The 25,752-nt window shown below is 52.9% G+C and overlaps 1 protein-coding gene across 1 annotated transcript in view; it reads left to right on the forward strand.

Moving 5' to 3' along the window:
* Arhgef10l (Rho guanine nucleotide exchange factor 10 like) overlaps positions 1 to 25,752 on the forward strand; it is a 148,103-nt gene that overhangs the window by 12,698 nt on the left and 109,653 nt on the right. The window contains exons 5-8 of the mRNA XM_045149085.1: positions 15,248 to 15,339; positions 16,115 to 16,198; positions 20,664 to 20,833; positions 25,611 to 25,727. Coding sequence (XP_045005020.1) covers positions 15,248 to 15,339; positions 16,115 to 16,198; positions 20,664 to 20,833; positions 25,611 to 25,727 — 463 coding nt within the window. The remainder of the gene's footprint in view (positions 1 to 15,247; positions 15,340 to 16,114; positions 16,199 to 20,663; positions 20,834 to 25,610; positions 25,728 to 25,752) is intronic.

The raw sequence follows: 25,752 nt of genomic DNA on the forward strand, positions 1-25,752 counted from the left end.
GTGTAAGGCATAAACAAGGCTGAATGGGGGAGCCTACCACTTTTCCTAAGTGTTCCTGGAAAGTGGCTTGTGTGGCGGGAAGGCTTCCAGCACCCTTCCAACTGAGCCACATCTCCAGCTGACATGCTTATTTTACCAATTCTTGTTAAGCTTCCCAAAGTGGTCACGAGGCAAATGCTGCTTTGCAAGCAGATCAGTGTGGAGGGCAGTTCCCTTTGCCTCTCTGCCTTTCCGCCGGGCGCCTCTGGGGAGCTGTGCACTTGGCCTGGCTTTGCCTGGCTGCCCTGCTCATCTTTTGCTTGAGCTCTGGAGCTCCTGATAAGTAGCTGGACCCAGTTGGGAGCTGCAGGGCTTCAGTGTCTTAGTGTCTGTGTTAGACTTTTCATTGTTGTTGTGACAAAATACCTGATTCAACAACTTCAGGAGAGAAGGTTTGCTTCAGCTCATGGATTCAGAGGGCTCAGTCCATGCTTGGCCAGATGCACCAATGTGGGTCTGAGCTGGGGCAGATATCATGGCGATGGAGCATGTGAGTGAGGAAGATGTTAATCTCATGCTGGCCTGAAAGCAGAAAGACTGAAGGAGGAGCAGAGGACTCGATTTATTTTTCCAGGGCTCATCCTCGAGTGACTTCCTTTTTCCAGTTAATCCTCACTTCCTACTTTCTACCTCCCCAGAATGCCATCATTTATTTATTTATTGATGTGTGTTTGTGTGTGTGTGTGTGTGTGTGTAAGAGAGAGAGAGAGAGAGAGAGAGAGGGATTGAGAATGGGCGTGCCAGGGCCTTCAGCCACTGCAAATGAACTCCAGACACTTGTACCACTATGTGCATCTAGCTTATGTGGGTCCTGGGGAATTGAACCTGGATTCTTTGGCTTTGCAGGCAAGCACCTTAACTGCTAAGCCACCTCTTTAGCCTCTCCCCTCCTTTTTTTTTCTTTTTTTTTTTTTAAGATAAGGTCTTACTCCTCTAGCTCAGGCTGAACTGGAATTCACTATGTAATCTTAGGGTGGGCAATTTAGCTACCTCTGCATCTTGAGTGCTGGGATTAAAGGCGTGCATTGCCACGCCTGGCTCAGAATGTCATTTTATTACATGTCCATCAGGGGATTTAAACATTGACAAGGTCAGACCCTCTGTCACTTCCCAAAAACCCATTTGTTGCAACCAAGTCCCCAGCCCTTGAGGCCCCAGGTGATACCTCAGACTCAAACTAAAAGTGACCTTTCTCCCTTATGTTCACTTGATCCACAAGCTGGTGTGTGTGTGGGGGGGGACAGGGAGTGAGGAGAGGGCCTTGGCATTGTGGCTGGCAAGGTGAGGGCTGGGGCCACATGGAGCTGGCTCTGCTGCTCACTAGCAAGCTGGTTGAGGGCCTGGGCTCATTGGATAAACTGGGGATAATAGAGCTCCTGTCTTGCAGGGAGGGCACGGAGAGGGGTATGTGGACAGACAGACACAGTGCTTACCTGGCCACCTGTTCCAGCTGCTCTGGATGCATTCTCTCCTGAGGTTGTGCCTCTGGGATTTAACATGGTCTCCATTCAGTGCTTGCCACCAGGTGGGCCATGCAGGCCACTCTGTCTCCTCTCTGAGTTTGTGTGTTCTGTCTGAACGATGAAGACTTGGTCACTCCTATCTGGTGGGTGGCTATGAGGACAGGCTGATGACACGTACTTCAGGTATGTTAGTCATTTTCTGGGGCAGTGATGAAATACCCATGATAAATAATTTAAAGGATGGAAGATTTATTTTGGCTCATTGTATTGGTTTGAACATAAAGTTCCCATGGACTCATGTGTTTGGCCACTTGATGTCCAGTGGGTGGCACTGTTTGAGAAGCTTGTGGAGCCTTTAGGAAGTGGATCCTTGTTGGAGGAGGACGTGTGTCACTGGGGACGGGACTTGAGGTGCTTGAGGCCTTGGTGCTCTTGAGCTTTTCTGCTTCCTTCCTGCTGATGTGAAAACGAGATGGCAGCTGTCTGCTCCTGCCGTGTTTCCTCCCCATGATGAAGCTTCCTTGTGAAACTGTGACCCTAAACAAACCCTTTCCTCTTGATCCAGTATTTTTGTCTCAGCATTGAGAAAGTAACTGCTACACTCATGGCTTTAATCCATGATAAGCTGTTTCCAGTTGTTTCAAAAGTTTTTATTATTATTATTTTTATTTATTTATTTATTTGCTAGAGAGAGAGAGAAAGAATGGGCACACTAGGGTCTCCAGCCACTGCAAACAAACTTCAAATGCGTGCACTACTTTGTGCATCTGGCTTTCATTGGTACTGGGGAATCAAACCTGGGTTCCTTAGACTTCGCAGGTGTGCCTTAACCACTAAGCAATCCCTCCATCCCTGGGTCCATTTTTAAAAGTTAATTATGAATTTTACAGTATGTGCATATTGCATGTGGATTATATTTTCATTGGGTTATACTCTACATCCCCTCTCTCCTGCCTTGATTCCACTGAGGACCCTTCTCAGTGTCAGTGTGGTTATTGGTGATCACTGTGGGGTCATGAATGTAATAGTCAGTCTCTGAGGGGGTGGGCACAATGCCCCAGGATATTCCTTCCCAGCCTGTGACTCTTAAAATCTTTCCACCCTCTCTTCTACAGTGTTTCCTGAGCCATGGCAGGTGTGTTATAAGTCTTTTTTGGTGTTGAACTCTCTGCGTCCTCAGAATTTCTGCTTTGATGATTTTTAAAAAATTAATTAATTAATTAATTTGCAAGGAGAGAGAGAGAGAGGGAGGGAGCAAATGGGCATGTCAGGTCTCCAGTCACTGTAAACGAACTCCAGACATATGTGCCACCATGTGCATCTGGCTTATGTGGGTTCTGGGGATTGAACCTGGGTCCTTAGGCTTTGCAGGAAAGTACCTAACTGCTAAGCCATCTCTCCAGCCCTCTGATGACTTTTGCGTCTTCTCAGTGTCTACCACCATCTCCCTTGAGGAGGTTGTCAGGCTAGTAGTGAGAGCAGCACCCGTGTTTGAATAGCTACTTCCTCTGTCATGTCTCTTGGGCCCTGGCAGATGTGATAGACATGGCTTGTCTCGGGCTTGGATCCATTGTTTTTAGGTCTGTGGCAAGGCAGGAGAGTGAGGTAGGAAAGCTGCTTACCTCATGACAGAAAGAATGAGAGAGGAGAGTGAGAAAAATGAGGGGGGGGGGGGGAGAGAGAGGAAAGAAAGAAGGAGAGAAAAAGAGAGAGGAGAAAGAAAGACAGTGCCAGGGACAGGATACATCTTTACTGACACACCCCCAGTGACGTCTTTCTTCCATCTAGGCCCTGCCTCCTAGTAGCCCATTCAGTAGGGGATCATCAATGGATTAACCCACTGTGAGGTTAGCACCCCATGATCCACCAGCTGAGGATGAGCCTTTGACATGTGAACCTTTTGTTGGGCTGGGGAGTGGGGAGTGAATGCTTCATATCCAGATCACTACACCAGGCAATCAGCAGGCCACAGTAATGGCAGAGGACCCGGTGGCAGGTCACCTCTGGCTCTGAGGGCTGTGACATCTCTGTCTCTTCATGCACTTGCTCAGCTTGCGGGAGGGAGGCGCTGGCTGCTGTGGGGCGGACAGAGCAGCTGGCATTGCTGAGAGGTCCAGTGGCAACTATAGGGATATGCCTTTCTGCTCAGCCATCCTGAGATGTAAGAGTGGCTGGGAGCGTGTCCATCTTGCTGCTGGGTAAAGGGAAAACAGTGTTTCAGCTGTCGGCTGATTGGCTGCGTCTTCATTCCCCAGGGAGAGCTCTAACAGTACAACACAGCGATAGTTCCCATGGCCATGGTGACCACGTTCTAGGGCTGCAGCTAAAGGCCCACGCTCGGGTGTCCTCATCTCTGCCATTCCCCACGGTGATGGGCAACTGGCACACTTGCATTCAGAACAGAGCCCCCCACTGAGCACTCTGCCCTTAGTCCTCACACTGTGGGATCCTGGTGGGAGGCCTTACCTTACATGGATCCCTAGTTTGCTTCTTCTGCTTTTTAAAAAATTGTATTTATTTATTTGTGAGAGAGAGGGAGAAAGGGAGGAAGACTCAGAGAGCGAGAGAAAAGAATGGGCACACTAGGGCCTCTAGCCACTGTAAATGAACTCCAGATGCATGCTCCACGTTGTGTATCTGGCTTATGTGGGTACTGAGGAATCGAACCTGGGTCCTTAGGCTTCCCAGGCAAGCATCTTAACCTCTAAGCCATCTCTCCAGCCCTCTGGTTTGCTTTCTGGAATGAGAATTTTGCCTGCTGAGATGAGTGTGAGCTCTTGGGAGAGTGATTTCCAAGATGCTGCAGAATGTCCTGCAGACTCTGCCTGGGGAAACTTGGTCATGCCTGGTGGTAAAGGCTGGTGTATGATTCCTGGTGAGGCCCTGTCCTTGAAATGAGAAGAGAAATCTTTCTCTTCCCCTGCCCACAGAACTGTCGCTAGGGTGGAGAGCATGGGGTGGGACTCCCTACTTGTCCTTTAGTTCCAAGGGGACAGGGACTTAGTCTTGGGGGTGTGTTTTGTTTGCTGCCCATGACTTATTGCAGTCCCAAGTACAGCGGGGAGTGCTGAGGACATCCTTGTTGAGAGAATGATGGATGGAGGGACCGGGGAGGGGGGGGGGTCAGGAAAGTGACTTTCAGCGTCTCCATGGAAATGAGGAACTCAACCTTTAACAACTGAACCTCTGAGGTTGGGTTCTGATGGGACCTGAGCCAGAAGCCAGAGGAAGAGGAAGGGGGATTCTGAGCGGTTTCACTGAGGCCACAGTTCATGTCTTCTGAACTTTCTGGCGTAGATAGCATGGGCCATACTTACTGAGCCATGTCGTACTAAGTGCTTTGGGCACATTAATGTATTATTTATACCTTGGGGAGCTCTAGGGGACAGGCACCATCATCAATTACATTCATTCTGAGCAACTGAGGCTTAGATAATTGAAGTCAATGTCAGGGCTTGGGCTAGGTCCTGATGACTCGAAGCCGGTCTTCCTGAAGCCTGTGGGGGTTGGTCTGTCCTGGTGGACTTCGGAGGCTGTGAACTCATGACCCTCCTTCACCTCCACTGCGAGCTCTCACAGAGGAAATCAAGACTTGAAGAGCGGCGCTGGGCATGCACTGGGACCCGGGGCGTGAGCTGCGGGCCGCTGGCTGCTGGTATTTCTCTGGGCCGCAGGCCCACATCTGTGCCTGCTGAGCAGAGCCGCGGACTTCCGCTCCCTCTGAAGTGGTTTGCTTTTTCTGCCTGCTTCTTGCCTCTGCCCCACAGTCCCCTATGCCTCTACCTTTTCTGGAGGCTCAGGGTTTGGCTCCTGGCCCAGCTCCTCGGGACACTAACTGGCTCCTTAGAGGTCCCTGTCCTCCCTTCCCTGGGCTTCTGTAGAGCCGGAGCCCTGTCTGTCGTGCTGTTGGTTTGGAGCGCTCGCCTGGGCCTGCAGCCTGGGACGGGGAAGGGTCGGTGTGTTCCTGGGAGAGAGAGCAAAGCCAGCCTCCTCACTGCACCAGGAGTGAAGGGGCTGGTGGGCCTGTGGCACTGGGTGTGTCAAGCGTGGGCTCCTATGGACAGGCCAGCAAGGCTAGAAGGCCCCCCAGTCCCCAGAGCGGTTTTCCACATTGCTTCTATGTAACTCAGCTGGAGTTGTTGGGAACCCTAAGCTCCTCTTACATGGTTGTTTCCTGACTTCAGAGCACCTGAGCTCCTCGGTCCTGTCCTGCAGCTTGGGGCCCAAGGCCTGGCAGATACAAGTTGTTCTAGTGGAGTCCCTCATGGTAGAGTTTTGGGGTCCAGGTCTCTGTTTCTCCCTCTGACCCCTTTGCCAGTCCCTGAATTGGGACAGCTGTTTTTTCCCCCCCCCCCCCTCTCTTCTTCTCTTACCTTCATTTCTTTTCCTGGTTTCAAAGCTTCCATATCAGGTCTTTGGATCCCAGGTCCTTTGAGGACACAGTGAAAAACCCATTCAGCCTTTTTCCTGCAAGAGGCATGCATGAGAACCGTCTACATATGTAACACCCTGGGTGGAGTCTGCGGGGGCGTCTCTGGGTGCCTGCAGCAGTGAGACTTGGCCTTCTACCCCCCAGTGCCCAGCCCAGAGAAGGGCGCAGGGGTGATACTTAGATGCACGTGGGCCTTTCGCTCCTGCGGCCCTCTCTGCGCACACCTCATTCTGCTCTGCGTAACTAAGGTAGGCGGAATGACAGCTGTCCATGCCTTGATTCCAGAGATCGCGAGTGTGCTCTTGTATGTGGTTGGGGGACTCTGCGATGCGATTGAGCAATGGATCTTGAGATGGGGAGACCATCCCAGGGTCTTCTGAGTGGCCTGATATCATCACAGGGGCCTCATAAGAGGGAGGCCAGGGATTAGTCAGCGAGAGAAAGAGAGAAGGAAAGATGCCACGCTGCCAACTTTATAGATGGACAGGTTCCTGAGCCAGGGAATGCAGACATCTTCCAAGGGTGTCCAGCCTGTAATGCAGAGGCTACAAGAACACACATCTATTTTGTGTGACATTATGGTGTGGCATTGTAATCTACAAAGTTCATGTTCAAGACCTGTGCGGTTTTTGACTTGTGTTGAGCCATATTCGTAATTATTCTGGGCTGCGAGCGGGCTGCGGGTGGATACCCTAGCTCGAAAGCCTCCACTGGGTGACACACAGTCCTGCCACCACCACCTTGCCTTAGTCTCTGGGAAACGTATTTGGACTTCTGACTGTCACAAGTCCAAGATAAATTTGTGTCTTTAAGTCTCTAGGATTGTGTTGATTTGTTACAGCAGCCACAGGAGACTGACATGGCAGCCGTGGAAGGGGGACATTGTCCTGGCTCCCACTTCGCAAACTGAGAGCCCTGATTGGAGGGGAGGGGCTCTCAAGTGACACTTGGGCCCTGTGTTTCCTCTCCAGTGTTCTGCGTGTCCAGGACATGTTTGAAGCCTCGGCACAGAACTCTGCCCACTTTGGGGCTCCATTGACTTTCGCCTTTCTCCTCCCATCCGTCGGCACATTTTACTGAGTGCCCAGGCTAGAGAGATGGCATTCTGGGCCAGCTGGTGTTGTGCCTATGGGCTCCATCGCCAGATACATCCTGTGTATTTATCATTTAATAAAAGCCAAGCCCGTGCTAAGAATGTGACCTTCCTTACCTCATCAAATTCTTACAACAGGCTTGAGGGACGGGCACTCCCACCTCTTACAGATGTGGCAACAGACACTGAGAAGTCGTGACAGACAGCTCAAGGTCACAGAGCAAGACAAGGCCAAGCCGGGGCTAACCCCGTGCGGTTTCCAGAACCTGTGTTCTGAGCCAGGTATGGGGGAGTGTGTTTGTAGTCCCAGCACTCAGGCTTAGGCAAGGGGATTGCGAGGTCAAGACCGGCCTGAGCTGCATAGTGAGTTCCAGGGCAGCCTGGGCACATAGACCTTGTCTCAAATTCAAAATTCCCCCCCACCCCCCAGAACCCGTGTTCTATTCTTGCTGCTGGAGGAGAAGCCCAGGGCCTCCTGCAGCCTCAGTGGGGTCTGTAGCCCTGATCTCACTCTAGCCCCTGGGAATCAATTCTTTTTTAAAAAATAGCTTATTTATTTGCAAGCAGACAGATAGATAGAAAAAATATATACATATATATTCGTTTGCCACTGTAAATGAACCCAAAGACACATGCTCCACTTTGTTCATAATGCTTTACTTGGGTACTAGGGAATAGAACCCAGACCTTTAGGCTTTGCAAGCAAGCATCTTTAATGCTGACCCGTCTGTTCAGCCTGGGAATCAAGTCTTGATATTCCTGAGATCTGTTCTCCTCTTTTCCTTCCCTCCTTCCTCATTGCCTCCCTTCTTTTTTTGTAAATTCAAACATATTTATTGTAGGAAAAATTGAAAGGACAGAAAATGACAGGCTGAAAGTAACCTTTTTAATCTCTCCTGTGTGTTTCTGTCCGGTCTCCCTGCCGGGCACATATTCCAGGTTTTATAGGACTGTGGTTTTATTGCAATGCTGTTTCATGGCTCACTAATTTTTTTAACCTAATTACATACAGTGAACATTTTCCCATGGGAACCTGTGTTCTGTTCCAGCTCAGCGCAGTACCTGTCCATGGTCTCGATGGCTGAGTGTGGGGCCCCTGAGATGTCTGGGAGGCAGGTGCTGGCCCCTGGAGCAGTAGCAAGCTGAGTTTGGGGTGGCACCTATGTGTGGGGGCCAGGCCATACGAGATGGTTCCTTGGTGTCCCTGATGCTTGCTCCTTCTGAAAACTGTTATGTAGGCGATCCAAGCCTCTTCCCTCCCCAACCCCGCATTTCTTCACATGGCTTCTCGCCACTCCACTCATGGGTTTGGGTGGCGCAGGACAAACAGACTGGGTCCTGGAAGCCATCTCTGTGGGAGGGAGCCCTTGGGGAGGAGGTATCATTGCCGGCTTTACAGATGTGGATGTCGAGGCACTGAGTTGCGCTCAGCATTTTGCCTGTGGTCTTCCTCACAGCAGGAAGTGGAAGGGATGATCATCCAGGTCCACAACTGGTGGCTTGGCTCTGTGCACTCACTCAGCCAGGCGGCAGGGGCAGGTCTCATCCCCAGTCTGTAGGGGCAGGTGTGTGCGTCCTCCTCCCTGCTGCTGAACCGGCACAGGCCAGTGCTCAGCTGCTTTGAGGCTTTAGATCAGGTGATCTTTTTGTGCCTTTAAAAAAAAATATTTATTTGTTTATTTATTTAGGCTGGGCATGGTGGCACACACTTTTAATCCCAGCACTTGAGAGGCAGAGGTAGGAGGATTGCTGTGAGTTCAAGGCCAGCCTGAGACTACATAGTGAATTCCAGGTCAGCCTGGGCTAGAGCGAGACTCTACCTGGAAAAAAATTTTTTTTCTTGTTTTGTTTTTAAACTTTATTTTTATTAATTTACTTGAAAGAGAGAGAGAGAGAGAGAGGGAGAGGGAGAGAGGGAGAAGGAGAGAATGGGCATGCTAAGGCCTCCAGCCACTGCAAACGTACCCCAGATGCATGTGCCCCCTTGTGCATCTGGCTTACATGGATCCTTGGGAATCAAACTGAGGTCCTTTGGCTTTGCAGGCAAACACCTTAACTGCTAAGCCACCTCTTCAGCCTGAAAGAAATATTTTTATTTATTTAAGAGAGGAAGACAGCCAGGCGTGGTGATGCACGCCTTTAATCCTAGCACTTGGGAGGCAGAGGTAGGAGGATCGCCATGAGTTCAAGCCCACCCTGAGATTACAGAGTGAATTCTAGGTTAGCCTGTACTAGAGTGAAACCCTACCTCAAAAAACCAAAAAAAAAAAAAAAAAAAAAAAAGGAGAGAGAGAGAGAGAAAGAGGGAGGGAGAGAGAGAATGGGTGTGCCAGGGCCTCCAGCCACTGTAAATGAGCTCCAGATACATGTGCCACCTTGTGTATCTGGCTTACATGGGTCCTAGGGAATTGAACTTGGGTCCTTAGGCTTTGCAGGCAAGTGCCTTAACTGCTAAGCCATCTCTCCAGCCCCCAAATATATGCATTGTCAACCTGCAAGTGCCCAGTCCTAAAGAGAACCCAGTGAGGGGCTGGGGAGATGGCTTAGCAGTTAAAGTGTTTTCCTGCAAAGCCAAAGGACCTTGGTTTGATTCCCCAGGACCCAAGTAAGTCAGATGCATAAGGTGGTGTATGCATCTAGAGTCCGTTTGCAGTGGCTGGAGGTCCTGGTGTACCCATTCTCTCTCTCTGTCTGCCTCTTTCTCTCTTACTCTCTCAAATAAATAAGTAAATAAAATTAAAAAAAATAATAAAGAGAACCCAGCAGTGGGCTTCATCCTGAGGGTCTGTCTTACTTTTGTCACTTGGGTCACTTGCATGGTGATAGGGGACTCCCAGGGACAGTGGCAGTGCTGTGAGCAGGGCTGTCCACCTTGGATGGATGGAGACTTCTGCTCTCCCTCAGCTCCAGCTTGGGTTATCCTTCTGGCCTCTTTTTTTAAAAACAATTTTATTTATTTATTTATTTGAGTCAGAGAGAGTGATATAGAAATAGGCAGGGAGAGAGAAAGAGAAAGAGAGAGAGAGAGAGAGAGAGAGAGAGAGAGAGAGAGGAGAATGGGTGCACCAGGGCCTCCAGCCTCTGCAAATGAACCCCAGACGCATGCGTCCCCTAGTGCCTCTGGCTTATGTGGGTCCTGGGGAATTGAACCTGGGTCCTTTGGCTTTGCAGGCAAGTGCCTTAACCGCTAAGCCATCTTTCCAGCCCCCTTCTGGCCTCTTAAGGTGAACACTGTTCCAGTTCTCTGTATCCTTAAAGGTGGAGTCTTTTCTCTAGAATACTTTTTGTACCTTGTTTCAGAAAAGACCCTTTGTTTCCCAGATGTCTGGACCCAGCCACATGACTCTGGGCTTGGGGATCCCTTCTCTCTACCTCATGCAGCTGGGAAGGAGTCCCGTGGGACCTGCTCTCCATTTGCACCTAGAGGTTTGCAAAACTAACCACAGTGGGGTTGGATATGACTGTTCTTGAGTGGGAGTGGGCCTTCTTAGGCAGACATGGGTGTCACGGTGGCAGCTGTGTGACGGGGCTGAAAGGGTGAGGCAGGCACGACCGAGCAGCTCCCCACTGTCACGAAGAGGAGCTGGGGCACACAGATCCTTAGAGCTCAGTGGGATAGAATAGACACCCTAGCTTGTGTGAACCCCCCTTTCCACTGAGCCCTGCAGCCTCATGCTGGTGGCAGTGACCTCCTCACCTGGCAAGCGTAAGCCAGGCCATGCAAGTGCAGCCCAGCCTTGTTTCCTGTGTGAGCTGAGAAGCACTGGGAGTGCAGAGCTCAGGTGAGGTAACTGGCCTCTTATGGGTGTTTGTGGTGGTTATCTGGAGTCTCTGAGGAGGTCCCAGTAGGAGTGTTTGCTCACAGTGACAAGGACCCATTCTAGCTGGGGAGCCTGGAGAGCTTCCTGGGACAGCAGCTGGGAGGGGCTGCTTACTGGGGGCGAAGGCTTCACAAGAGGGAGATGATGCCCCACCCTGATGTCAACTTCCAAGTTTACTCAGGACCTTCTGCTGTCTGAGCTACACCTGGGGATTGGGGCTGGGCCTTAGGGTTTCTCTTGAGCAGGATCTGTTTGTCTGGGTTACTGTAAGGAAACACTTCTGTACTTTTAGGGTGCAGCACAGAGGTAGGGAGCTGGCCTGGCATCCATCCCCAGCACAAGGCAGGAAGGGAAGGAGGAAGGAAGGAATCCAACTGGGGTGGGGCGTCTTAGGAACGACAGACATTTGTTTCTCATGGTTCTGGAGGCTGCGAGGTCCAAGATCAAGGCAGTGGCAGATCAGAGTCGGCTGGGGACCGTTTCCTGGGCCACTGATGACTGCTTTCTCATCGTGACCTGACGTAGTGGAAGGGGCAGGGTTCTAGCAGGCGGGCTTCGTTTATTGATCACACTGCCTGTCCTCATCATCTCCCCAAAGGCCCCACCTCCTCCTACCATCACCCTGCTGGTGAGGGCTTCCACCTGAGGAACTTGAGGGGGCCACAAGCCAGGGTGCAGTAGTGAAGACTGGAGGCCCTGCCTGCCGTAATATACTGAGTGCTAGTTCTTATCTTTTATGAAAATGGTGGCTGACGGGTTGGAGAGATGACTTAGCGGTTAAGCGCTTGCCTGTGAAGCCTAAGGACCCCGGTTCAAGGCTCGATTCCCCAATACCCACGTAAGCCAGACACACAAGGTGGCGCATGCATCTGGAGTTTGTTTGCAGTGGCTGGAGGCCCTGGCGCGCCCATTTTCTCTTTCTCTCTCTGTTGCTCTCAAATAAATAGAACAAAAATTAAAAACAGGGGCTGGAGAGATGGCTTAGTGGTTAAGCGCTTGCCTGTGAAGCCTAAGGACCCCGGTTCGAGACTCGGTTCCCCAGTCCCACGTTAGCCAGATGCACAAGGGGGCGCACGTGTCTGGAGTTTGTTTGCAGAGGCTGGAAGCCCTGGCGCGCCCATTCTCTCTCTCTCCCTCTATCTGTCTTTCTCTCTGTGTCTGTCGCTCTCAAATAAATAAATAAATAATTAAAAAAAAAATTAAAAACAGAATGGTGGCTAACTAGACAAGCGTAGAGGCCTGTGACACAGCGAAGATGGGACGTAGGTGAAGATTTGAATGCGTACCTCAGCTTCCGAGCTGCGGAAGAGTCAACACCTCGTAGCAAGCAGACTGACCTTTAGACCTGGCCTGTAGAACGGGTAACAGTGCCGGCCTCAGGCCTGACTGTGGGGTGAGGTGTGGGGGGCACACAGGTAGCAAGAAAGGCAGCATGTGTGTGGGCACCTGCACAGTCACCAACCATCCCTTATCAAAGCGGAGGTGGCCTGAGGCTGTCAGGTCAGGCTTCTTAAACTTGTACCACGTGCAGCTCACGCCTGGCACACCTTTTGCTTTTCTTTTTTTTTTTAAAGAGTTAAAAAAAAAAGTTGCCAACTGTGGTGGTGCACGCCTTTAATCCCAGCACTCAGGAGGCAGAGGTAGGAGGATCGCCATGAATTCGAGACTAGTGTGAGACTACATAGTGAATTCCAGGTCAGCCTGGGCTAGATTGAAACTTTACCTCAAAACACAAAACAAAACGAAAACAAACAAACAAACAAACAAAAGAATAAAGTTTATTTCAAAGCAAGAGGAGAAGGAAGCAGAGAGCGCAGGCTCCTCTGGGAGGAGGGGCTCTGGAGCTTTTATTGAATGAGGGAAGCCCGCCTTTCCAGACCCATGGTTGGTCAGTGAAATGAAGGTGAAGGGGCTGCCTGGTCCATGATGCACGTGATGCACCCGGTACTATGCGGGGCACAGGGAATCTGCCATGCCAGCCTGCTGGTGGGAAAATTCACCCAGGCCAGGAAGAAAAAGGAAGTAGGGTCACCCCCCTGTCATCTCGGGTAAGACTATAGCCACCCACTAAAGGCATTTTTTCTCTGTCTGCCCAGCCAAGGAAACTGCCTGTCTCCCATGGTGTGCCAATCTGGCCCTCTCAGAGGCCACTTTAACTGCTGTTAGGGACATGGGTGATAACTGCTCTTAACTGCGTGGTGCTGATTAAGCCACAGCATTCAGGGTTCCTGTCAAGGGAAGGCTATCTAAGAGCCCATGGTAGAATATTCTGGCCTGATGGTCAGCTGTATGTGGCTGAAGGCCAGTGTGGGAGACTGCACCAGGACAGCTGTCCGTGCCTCACTGCCTGCGGAGCAGTGGGGAGAGCTGAACAAGTTGGGATCACAGTCCAGCTCTGCCACTTCCTGGACCATGTGACCTTGGGCCGGTTCCTCTGTTTACCTGCAAACGAGGGGTGGGTGTCAGAGAGTGTTGTTCCGTGAAAAGCAAGGGCCTGGTCCATGGGGCATTCAGCAGTGTGCTCCTGTGCACTCTGATGTACACACACACACACACACACACACACACACACACACACACACGTACACACACACACACACCTGCTCAGGGCTATAGTATTAGGACAGTGCAGTCTGTTCCTTGGCAATGGTGGTCACTGGCTTGGACAATCTAAGGCCTCTCTCTGCCCTCTAGGTGGTCATGAGTTGCCATTTTTTTTTTTTCCAGGTAGGGTCTCACTCTAGCCCAGCTGACCTGGAATTCACTATGTAGTCTCAGGGTGGCCTTGAACTCACAGTGATCCTCCTACATCTGCCTCCAGAGAGTGCTGGGATTAAAGACGTGCATCACCGCATGCCTGGCTGTCCTTGTCTTTTATTTGGGGGTGAGGTGTAATTCTGGACTTAAAAAGAAGTCTTCATGTAGGAATGATTTAAGATTTATGGAGTTGTCAAGGTGGCCCGTGGGGCAACAGGCACCCTTTGCCCTCTTCCCACTGTCGCCCTCTTACCTGGCCTCCGTGCGTGTTCAGGATGGCAAATTTCTGCAGACGCCATTACCACCATCCAGCTCCAGACTTCTTGTGGATTTTGCCTGCGTTTCTCCTCTGTTTCAGATCCCACATGTATTTCCCTAGCCGTCTCTGGTCTCTGCAGGGTTTGGTTTCTCCTTGCTCCGTGACCTTGAGTACTGAGGAATAGGGCCGGTGTCCTGGAGGATGCCTCCAGTGTGGGCTGTCTGGTGTTACCCTGACCAGGCTAGGGCTGTCTGGAGAGAATGCCTCAGAAGTGAGGCATCTCTGGAGATGACTGCCTGGATCATTTTTTTTAAAAATTTATTTATTTATTTATTTGAGAGCGACAGACACAGAGAGAAAGACAGATAGAGGGAGAGAGAGAGAATGGGCGCGCCAGGGCTTCCAGCCTCTGCAAACGAACTCCAGACGCGTGCGCCCCCTTGTGCATCTGGCTAACGTGGGACCTGGGGAACCGAGCCTCAAACCAGGGTCCTTAGGCTTCACAGGCAAGCGCTTAACCACTAAGCCATCTCTCCAGCCCTGGATCATTTTTTTTAAAATTGTATTTATTGAACCTGGTGTGGTGGCGCACGCCTTTAATCCCAGCCCTTGGGAGGCAGAGGTGGGTGGATCACCATGAGTTCGAGGCCACCCTGAGATTACATAGTAGTGAATTCCAGGTCAGCCTGGGCTAGAGTGAGACCCTACCTCGAAAAACCAAAAAAAAAAAAAAATTGTATTTATTTATAAGAGAGAGAGAGAGAGAGAGCGAGCGCATACCAGGGCCTCTGGATGCTGCGCATCTAACTCCAGACACATGCACCACTTTGTGCATCTGGCTTTATGTGGGTACTGGGGAACTGAGACTGGACCAGCAGGCTTTGCAAGCCAATGTCCTTAACTGCTGAACCATTTCCCCAACTCGCACGCCTGGATTTTGGTGCAGGCGGCCATGGCCAGGCCTCTGCTTATGCCCTATTCTTGGGCTGCCCGTCCTCACGGGTGTGGGGACTAAGCTGTCCCACATGCGGCGCTCCAGTCCTTGCTTCCTGCGTTAGGCAGAGGTGATGAGGCCCAGCTGCCCTACCTTGGCGCGAGGAGGGTGGAGACAGGGCCTCCCCTGAACAGCCCTGGCGGCAGAATGACCCCGGCATGGAGCGAGTGCTCGGTGTTTAGTGACGTGGGGACCTGTGGTCTTTATGCTTTTGGACAGTAGCAGGTTGGCTGTCATATGAAGATGAGGGATGTGCTTCTCTGAGGACAGCCTAGCTGGAGTCAACCTGGTGACCTGCCCCTAAGCTGTCCAGACCCGTCATCACCTGCTGGCCCGTCAAAGCCCTGCTGGAGCCCGCCGGCTCACTGTGCCACCATCTCTCCCTTCAGGGCACCAGCTGTGGTGAGCAATGGGGATGCCGTGGGCGCAGCTTTCTCTGGGGTCCGGCGTTCTAGCTGGAAGCGGAAGAGCTCTCGTCGCAGTAAGTCTTTGCTCCACTCTATGACACCTGCCTGCCTGTTGCCCACCCCAGATCAGGTAGCACCGTCTCCTGTTGGCAGAGTGAGGTGGGCACTTGACAGTCAAGGGGGTATGTGTAGGCAGAGGGTTGCTGTGGTCTTGATGGCTGTGATGGACCAACCACTGTCCGTGAGCACTTCTGATCCCGTATCCTTGGACACAGGTTCCAGCAGGAGTCCCATTGGGTGGTCTGGGCATTGGGAGCTCCCTGTGACCAAGCTCAGTTACCCTGGGAGGACACCCATACTCAGCAGTAGCCGGTTCCAGTGCAGTTGGGAAGTTGGGTCTTAGAGGAGGGGCCAGCTTGGGCAAGAGCCAGGGCCGAGGGGATGCCAGATCCCTGGGAGGCATCAGGCGGCTCAGGCTGGTGGAGTGCATTAGGTGAGGTAGGTGGCCAGGCCTGCCATCTACCTAGCTCCCCAGCCTCTCCACAGAGACAAGTGACATGGCAGGTCAGCAGAGGTGGGGGAGGGGTAGGACCCGAGGCCAAGTGCCGCGTGGGGCTGCTGCGTGTGCTCAGCGTGGATGCTGCAGCCGGGGAGCGTGTCGGTGGGTGGCGAGGAGGCAGCTGGGGGGGCTCTGCGGTGACTGGGAGGCCAACTTGAAGGACTGGGGCCAGTGGGAAGTGGGGAAGCGGGGAACTCCATTCCTGACGGTGCTGCTTGGGACAACTGGCCCGTCCTCCCTGGATGTCACAGCCTGCGTGGGCACTCTCTCTCCTCCTGCTTCCCTTCCAGTTGACCGGTTCACTTTCCCCGCCCTGGAAGAAGATGTGATTTATGACGACGTCCCCTGCGAAAGCCCCGATGTCCATCAGCCTGGTATGGTCTCTTCAGGACTCCTCTGCCTGTCTCTGGGGCAGGCAGGGAGGGTTTTCTCCTGCCCCTTCCTTCTGTCCCCACTCAGTGTCCCCTGTCCCTTGCCTTTTGCACCCCTGCCGTCATCCAGGCAGAAACTGTATGAGGACTCAGGCATAGGTGAACTGGGCAGCACAGGGTTTGGGGGTTCTGGACAGGACATTGCTTGCTGTGGGTCCCTGAGGAAAATCATCTCACCCCTGCACACTCTGGTAGCCCCCTCAGGAAAGTGTGGTCGTAGTCCAGGCTCCCCAGGGCTGTGGAGGGAGATGACAGGTTGTTGTCAAACCTGAAGTGTGACACACGTAGTGCTTGGGAAAGGCGCACGCCCTGCTCTGGATTGAGAACTGAGGAGGGGCAGATAGGCAGGGAGATTGTGGCTGCAGAGGAAGGAGGGGGAGGGTGGTAGAGCCGGTGGAGCCCTCCTGATCACAGCTAGAAGAGACGTGGAGGAGCAGTGACAGGCGGCTCTGCTGGGACACATTAGGCCAGCCTACTTCATACACCCCCCCCCTCCCCCCACACACCCATACTCACACACACTCTAGCTTGTACATGCTAGGCAGGCACTCTGCTACTGAGGTAGGTCCCTAAGTCTTGTGTTCCTGAGACAGGGTGTTGCCATGGAGCTGAGGCTGGCCTTGAACTCATGACCCTCCTACATCATCAGCCTGTCCAGTGGCTGGGATCTCAGGTGTGTGCCGCCACCCTCGGCTGACCCTCTGTGATGTGTCGTCTGTGTCACAGCTTTGATCTGAGGTGTCATGCCCTCATTTTATAGACACAGGAGTTGTAGAAGCCAGGCTGGGATTCAAGCCTGGCTCATCCTGACTCCAAGCCTAGTGCTCTGTCCCTCCCCCAGGATTTGGGCGGCTTTTTGCTTTTGTTTTTTTCAAGGTAGGGTCTCACTCTAGCTCAGGCTGACCTGGAATTCACTATGTAGTCTCAGGGTGGCCTCGAACTCACGGAGATCCTCACACCTCTGCCTCCCGAGTGCTGGGGTTAAAGGCGTGCGCCACCATGCCCGGCTTGGGTGGCATTTTTATGTCACTCATTTGATTCTGCTGTAGAGTGAACACCCTGGGAAAGGCAGAGTGTAATGGCAGTTGCAACACAGAGGCTAAGCTACCAGCCCCAGATCACACATCCCAGATCACAGATAGCTCAACTGAGGAGGGATGTGGATGTATGGCTCTTGTTTTCCCCTCCCTCCTCCCCTCTCTCTTTCTTTCTCTTCCTTTGAGACAGGGTCTCAGGTGGTCCAGGCTAGCCTCAAACTCTCTGTCTTGTACAGGCTGACCTTGAGCTTCTGATTCTCTTGTCTCTACCTCCCTATTGCTGAGATTATAGACATGTGTCCTCACACCCTGTTTATGTGGTGGTAGGGATTGAACTTAGGCTTTCATACATGCTAAGCAAGCACCCTACCACTGAGCTATGACCCCAGTCCATTTCTGCCTTTTTTTTGTGTGTGTGTTTTTTTGAGGTAGGATCTCACTCTAGCCCAGGCTGACCTGGAATTCACTATGGAGTCTCAGGGTGGCCTTGAACTCACAGTGATCCTCCTACCTCTGCCTCCAGAGTGCTGGGATTAAAGGCGTGCACCACCATGCCTGGCTTCTTCTTCTTTTTTTTTTTTTTTTTTTTTTTTTTTTGAGGTAGGGCCTTACTCACTCTAGCCCAGGCTGACCTGGAATTCACTATGTTGTCTCAGTGTGGCCTCAAACTCATGGTGATACTCCTACGTCTGCCTCCCAACTGCTGGGATTAAAGACGTGTGCCACCATGCCTGGTTTTTCATTTCTGCCTTTTCTACTCTACTATTCTGCCTGTTTTCAAGGGATCCACACCTAGTGGGGAAAGCACCACCTCTGCTTTTGAGGAGCCCTCCTCTGATAGGAGCAGCTGTATCTACTCTTGGGTCATATAGTCCCATGGGAGAGCACATAGACTACATGATAGGCCCAGCAGGCCCTGAGCCATCTGCCTCCTGTCCCAGGAACAGATAGGTGGACCAGTGACACGCACACCCTTCAGCAAGTCTGGGTCAGGCTGGGAGCACATTTCTCTGCGCTCTGCCTTCAGCCCACCCGAATCCAGGGAGAGGTAGAGATGGAGCTCTGTGCTGAGAGGCAAGGAGTCTCACAGGGAAATCCTAGAGCTGGGAGGTCTGAATAGCTATTGGGGCACCCTCCCCCCCCCCCACTGCTATCCTACCTGAATCAAGGAATCAAGTCAAGCAACTGATCACTGGGCACCAGTCTTCACCTTGATGAGGAGTTAAAGAGCAGATGGCCTGGGGGTAAAACCACCTGTGTTTGCATCCAGCTGTGAGCCTGCCAACTGAGGACCACGAGACCCACCCCTGGGACCCCCATTGTGGGGCGGTGAGGATGGAGGGAGACAGGACTGCAGAGAGCTGCGCCTGGGCCTGGCGCCCACCCAGGGCAGGGCTGCTGTTTGTTCTTGGCGGCATGTGCCTGCTCAGGACCCAGCAGGAGCTTGAAGGATGGATTTTTAGCCACTGTGCCAGCTGTCACCCCGCTGGACACACACAGCCCTGGAATCAAGTCCTGGCCCTGCTACTGTGGGCCTCGCCTTCTTCCTATCAAATTAAAATGTCACTCTGAACTCACAGGGCTTGGGAGGGGCCACCCAGAGAGCTCCTCAGTTGAGCTATCTGTGAAAATGGATCATGGACATCCTGGTCCTCAGACTGTGATGAGGAGCCCATTGGATAGTGACACAGGGCCCTGAGCAGGTGGGGGGAGAGGTCCCTAACTTTGAGTATGATTGGAGGCCCTAGTAGGAAGCCGTCAGCAGGCTGAGGGGTTGGTACTTGGGCTCTGCACACTCTCGGGGATGCTGCGGCTCTGTTTCCAGTGGGGAGGGTATTTCTGAGTGATCTTCAGGGTGATTGTAGGGAGATGGCAGGTCCCCAGCACAAGGCAGCAATGATGAATGGATAGAGCTCCACCCAGCTCGATGGCAGCCCCTGGCCAGACCATCTGTTCTCTGGGCTCCATTTTCCCATCTGTCCAGTAGGAGGGGTGACCTTGTACCTATCCATCACAGAGCTGTAAGAAACAATACATTCATTGCGGGTGGAAGTGTGAGGTGGTGGGGTTTTGCTTCACGGGCTCTCAGGCCTTAGAATGCCGCACTATGGGATTTCTTCTAGGCGTTGTTAAGATCTGGGCTCTGCCTTCTCAAGTAATAGCTGTGGGGTCACCACTTAGTAACTGGACATCCAGCTCAGCCTTCTCAAGGTCAGGGCCAATGAGACAGTTGCTTTGTCCCTGAGGATATTAGGACATTAGTCACCATTATCTTTTTCCCCCTTCCCTGCCTCCCTCCTTCCCTCTCTTTCTTTCTCTCCCTCCCTCCCTCCTTCCCTCCTTCCTTCTCTCTCCCTTCTTTCCTCCCTTCCCCCCTCTTCCTTCTCCCTTTCTTCCCTTTCCCTCCCTTCCTCCCTCTTTCTTTCAGTCTTTCAGGCCTGCTTGCTTGCCTGCTTTCTCTCTCTCTCTCTCTCTCTCTTTCTTTCTTCTGTGTGGACAAAAGCATCTCACCCTCATCCCCCCTCATGAATCTGACTGACTTTGTGAGGGCTGTGGTGGTTCTCCAGGTTACGGGGGACAATACAGCTCAGGGGTGTTAAGGTCCTGCCAGGGTCTCCTGTGATGGATCTGGGGCTGGGATTGCATCGTCCACTCCAGACTCAGGACTGGCTTTCCCACCTCAGCCTTAAGGTGACAACTCACACCTGACTTTGCAAGAAGCCTCCAGAGTATCCTGATGGGTTCTGTGCCTCCAAACAGGGGTGCCCCTAAGTTCTCAGTCCAGGGCATTTCCTATGGGGCTTTGGAGAAAAGGGTTTCCTTGTGGATTCTGGGCCAGGAGCGCCCCCTACTGGAACCTCTGGGAGTGCACAGGCATTTAGAGTTGGGAGAGGGAGTCTATGGGAGGATGGGATATTGAGGCGGTGTAGTCTCTTCCTGTGTCTTCCCATTGATGCACCCAGAATTATCCAGCAACCCCTGGGGATGCTGGAATCCCCAGTCGTACTTAAGCCCGAGGTCTCCCTCTTTCCCTAGGAAACACCTAGAAGGCTGAGAGTGAGTGCCTGGTTTTCAGATGCAGATGTTATGTAGGTATTAGGAATTAGAGAGCCTCTTGTGTGACATTTTTGTGTTTGCCAATTTTCTTATACCCTCATCTCCCTGAGAGGTGGGAGACATGTTGCCATCACCTCAGGTTTACGGTGGAGGAAGCAGAACCCGAGGCCAGGGTTAGGCCCCATCACCTGAACTACCCTCCTGTCCCTTCCCTCCTCCCTCCTCCCTCACTGGGGCTCAGAACTTGGGCCCCAGGATCTAAGGCTGGTAGGCCTGGTCAGGGCCTCCAGCTCACCAACTGTCCCTGATGGCAGGGGCGGAGAGGAACCTGCTTTACGAGGATGTGCACCGTGACGGGGCGCCCCGGGAGGCGGAGGACCTAGGCTGGAGCTCCAGTGAGTTTGAGAGCTACAGTGAGGACTCCGGGGAGGAGGCCAAGCCCGAGGCAGAGCCTGCCAAGCACCGAGGGTCCTTCCAGCCCAAGGTGAGCAAGCTGGGAGTGTCTCTTGAGCTTCAGTCCCCAATGTGGGGTGGGACCTGGGTGATCAGGGCCAGATCCAAGACTCCCATTTGGACACAAGCAGTTTCTAGCGATGTTTTCATGTGTTGTGTGGTGTGTGTGTGTGTGTGTGTGTGTGTGATGGGCATGCATGTGTGCATGTGCGTTTGGTGTGTTTGCACGTGTGCCGGCCGGAGGTTGATGTTGGCTGTCTTCCTCAATCGCTCTCCACTATGTTCACTGAGGCAGGCTCTCGCTTGAACCCAGCTCGCACTGACTCAGCTGGTCTAGGTAGTCAGGGTTTCCCACCTCCCTGGGATTACAGGCAGGGCGGCACACCAGCCTAGCATTCATGTGGATGTTGGGGATCAAAACTCCAGGCCTCACGCTTATTTGGCTAGTGTTTTATCCACTGAGCCATCTCTCACGTGCCCCCACCCCCCACCCTGGATCATCTTGCACCAGGAAGTGACCTGGGGCTCCCTGTTTGGCTGTGGAGGGCCTCAGGTCTGGGCATGGGTGAGGTTAGTGCCGGTACAGGTACTGCTGAGCCTCATTCCTCTGCTCATGGGCTCAGGTTGGGCCTCAGAATCCTTCGTAACACAACACTTGAACCCAGCCAACTGATTCAAGTTGGCCCTTGGATCAGCCCAGGCCACATGCATCCCTCAGACATGTACTGAGACCCACACAGTGCCCTCTGCCCGGGGGGAAGGGCGGGGTGTTCATAGCTGCTCCCCAGGCCTTTCTTAGCGCCAGCCGGGCACTTGCTTTCTGCACATCTGCCTAGTGCAGCCCCCCTCCTGCCTGTTCGTGGGGGAGACGCCGGGGTGCCCGGAGGACACAGGGCGGCTTGCTCCTCTCCTACGCTGTCCTTTCTCCTCCCGTGTTGTGCCAGGCCAAGACTGAGATTCAGTGGGAACAGCTTCTTATGGGCCCTGCCTGACTAGAGGGGACAGGGTCCTCCTTTTAAAATGACTCAGACAGGAAGGAGAGGTGTATCCCTGGGCTGGTGGACACTGTGTTGAAGCCAGGGCAGGGGAGACATGGCCACGGCTGGGCTGGGATTAGGGGCCATCTCTAGTGGTATCTGCAGGCTTCCGGGTGAGGATTACAAGGTGTTTTGTGCCTGTTCCTGGGTTTGTAGGTGCCCCTTAGAAGAGGGATACCTGGCCAGAGCAGTTCAGAAGCCTTTGCTCAGCTTGGTCCTGAGAAAGCCTTGTCTGACTGAGCCACAGGCCTCTCAGGGATGGGCCTCCATGGCCAGGCCATCGACTCTGGCCTTAATTCTTGCTTGCCATAAGGCAGAGGCCTTAGGGCCCTTCTTTGTTCCGGAGCCATGTGGTGATGGTGGGGCTATGTAGAACCTGGAGACCTGACTCAGCCTCTAGAGACCTTTAAGGTCTGGGAGGAGATAATGAATATGAAATAGTTTGTCAGAAATGAGGACAACAGCTGGGGTGTAGCTCAGTTGGCAGAAGCCCTGCGTTTGAGTCTCAGCACTGAATAAACCCGGCATGGTAGCAACGTCATCCCAGCCCTTGGGAGATGGGAGCAGGAAGATCCGAATGGCAGTGTAATTCTGGGACATGTAGCGAGGTTGAGACGGGTTTGAGCTACGTGAGACCTTGTTTCAAATAAAGAGGAAGGCAAAAGTGCCTTTCTGTAGACATGAGTCCCACCCAGCCTCCTGGCTGACACTGGTGTATATGTGGGGGGTGGGGAGTGGGGAAGGATTGGGGCAGCAATGGGATGAACCTGGGGGGCTTCTGAGCCAAGTAAGTCAGAGGAAGGCAAGTTTTGGCTGGAGGAGGGCTTACGCCGAAGCTCAGGCAGGCTCCGTCTGCTTCTACTTTGAGAAGTGCCTTAGGGAAGGGGCACTCTGCTACCAAGTCCTCCAGCCCTGGATCATCACAGCACAGGAGAGCAGGCCATCCGTGTCCAGCCTTGCTGCTCGGGCTGGTGACCAGTCCACTCTATCTCGCAGGGTAACTCCCATCTTCCTGCTGGGAGCAGGAATGCACTGTAGGAATTCCTCAGAGGGAGGGAGTTGGAGAGGATGGGCCATCAGAGTCCTGTGGACAGCACATTTGCCATCACAGTTGCCAGGGGACTATTCCCAGGGACCCCGTGGTTCAGAGAAGGCCTTTTAGCCAGTGCTCTGCACCCAGGGCTCTGAAGAGTCTGAGGTGGGGTCTGCCACCTGTGAACCTATGTTCCTTACACCCTCACGCCCTGGCCTTTGGACCCTTTGCAAAGTCATATGGCACGGTTCTGGGAATGGCTAACATGAGGGTCCCCCCAAGCAACCGGCCACAGGTCAAGGCCTACCTGCTCTCTGATCAGCCACCCCCACAGAGACGGGAGTGTCTGAGGTGTTTTTCTTGGTGCCCTCTCTGCTCGGGGACACTGCTGAGCCATGCCTATAGGGCTTTTCTGTCCCAAGCTGCCAGGGACCCCTGCTTCTTGCCTGGCACTGCAGCCACGTGTTTGGGGCCCCCCGCTGCTTGGCTGTGTGTGTTATGTGTGCTGTGTGGTACCAGGTGTCTGGGGAGGTGCTTTGTCGTGTCCTTGGAGTCTGACCAATGCTAGTGGAGCCCCTCCTTCAGATGTCCCTAGGGCCCAGTCTAGGTAGACTTGAGCACAAGAAAAAGTGGCTAACGGGTCTGTGAAGGGACCTTCTTAGATGCCCCTGACCCAAGTGTGAGCAACTGCCTTGATTTTTTGCCCCCCCCCCAGTGACCCTGCTCATGGCTTCCATAGTCAGCAGGAGATGGTTGCCAGGTGAAGGTTGGGTTGCCTTGAGCCCCTTTCTCACTCCGTGCCTGTGACCTCTTCAGAGTCAAAGGGCACCATGACCCAGCTGGAGGGCCTGGGCAGATCTGGTGGGATTATTGGCAAAACGCTTACCCTGGCCTTAGCCTCATTCTGGGTGATCAGCAAGTGACCTTGACCCTAACGTTTTCTTGACCTTGTGACCCTTGGCGAGGTGAAAGGGTACCAGGGTTTCATTGCATAGGGCATGTTTGTCGCTGAGGATAGCTCAAGACAGACTCCAAACTTCCCAGTGTTCTGGGAACCTGGTCACACTCTCAGGACCCCGCCCTGCACCCTCCTGGGCGTGACAACAGGGGCCATTTGCCCAGTGCAGCTCAGTTCACAGAGCCGGTTCATTTGGCCTACCTCGTGCTCAGGTGTGGTCAGTATTGCTGGCAGTAAGCTTCCCCTGTGTGAGAGAAGCTCAGAGAGTTTAGAGGATGTGAAGAGGGGCACACAGCCAATGAATGGTGGAGCCAGAACTCAGCATCACACATGGGTAAAAAGACCTCCTCCATCTGTCTATTTGCCATCCCTCACTCACTGATCCATCCATCCATCCATCCATCCATCCATCCATCCATCCACCCACTAATCATCCATTTAACACATACTAAAGACATAATTTAAAAGAACAAATGATAACAACTTCCAATTTTGACTACTTGCTAAGCTCTGAGCTTCACATGCGTGTCCCTTTAATCTTCTCAGCCATCTAATGTTGTAGCTATTCTTATAGCCCTTGGCCAGTGAGGAAGCTGCACTTCAGAGAGGGAGCGATGTTCCCTGGCTCATAAGTGGGGGGCCAGGACTTGCCCAGAGGACCTCCTGTCTGCACACCTCAAACTCTGTCCTCCTCCTAGTCTGCCTCTCTAGAAGTAGAACTCGTCTGTGTTTCCCATGTGCTTCAGCGGACACCCCTATTGCTAATGTAGCCTGTGCATTTGGATGTCTGCTTCCTCTTCTGTCCATCCATCCCCCCAGACAGTCTGTAAGCCATCCAGGCTTCCATCCTGGAGTCTTCTCTCCCTTCTTCCTTCTTTTCCAGCCCATCTTCTACTCACTCACTCACCCACCCACCCACTCACCCCTTCTTCCAGTGGAATGCTGGAGTCAGCTTCTGATAGCTCACCCTAGAACCAATCGTCTACATCTCTTTACAAATCCTCGCTTAGTGATGCCACTCTGGTAGCTTTCACACCAAGGAAATAGCACAGCTTCTCCTCCCGGAAAGCTGCTAAATACTCACCAGACTACCACCGCCTCTGGATAGCCAGACACCTGTCCATCCATTTTCATTCCTTCTCCAACTCTCCTCATCCTTCCATAGTCAGCCACTCAACCAAGCTTACCCATTTTGCTCATCCATCCATTTATTTGTGTATCTGTCTGTCCATCCACCCACTTACCCATTCATCCATCCATCCACCCATTCACCCATCTCTATGTTGTCCACTCATTTTCCCAACCGCCTTCGACCCACTCATTCCTCTTTTTAGGCATCTAAAGACATGCATCCATCCATCTCCCCTAGCCACCCACTCTGCCCATCCATCTTCTCCCAGCTTTTACTCTCATAGGCTCTTACATTAGAAGCTCCATGCTGGGTCTGGTATGAGAAGACAGTCCATATCCTCAGAGCATCACTCCCCTTTTCCCAGAGACGGATGTCCAGGTTCACTCTACCCTACCCCCAGCTCCACTCCCCAGCAGCCAGGACCCCTGTGGCAGAGGCCCAGCCACAGCTGCCTGGCATGTTAGGCCGCACGCTACTGGGGTGGACCTGCCCCCATTGCTGCCCCCCCCCCCCCCGCCTGCCCCATCGTCTGTCTGCCATGTGACCTGAGTCTCCTTTTCCCCTGTTGTCTGTGTTTTGTCTCCTCGCTGTCCCGCCCGCCTGCTCCTCTCGCCTGCTCTCCTTCTGCCTGGCCGCTTGGGGCTCCAGCTTTCTCCAGACCTGACTAGGCTAAAGGAGAGATACGCCAGGACTAAGAGAGACATCTTGGCTTTGAGAGTTGGGGGGAGAGACATGCAGGAGTTGAAGCTCAAGTGTGATTGTAAGGTACTGTGGTGCTGGGCCATGAGGA

This window comes from Jaculus jaculus, chromosome 5 (assembly GCF_020740685.1).
Source record: "Jaculus jaculus isolate mJacJac1 chromosome 5, mJacJac1.mat.Y.cur, whole genome shotgun sequence".
NCBI classification, from domain to species: domain Eukaryota; kingdom Metazoa; phylum Chordata; class Mammalia; order Rodentia; family Dipodidae; genus Jaculus; species Jaculus jaculus.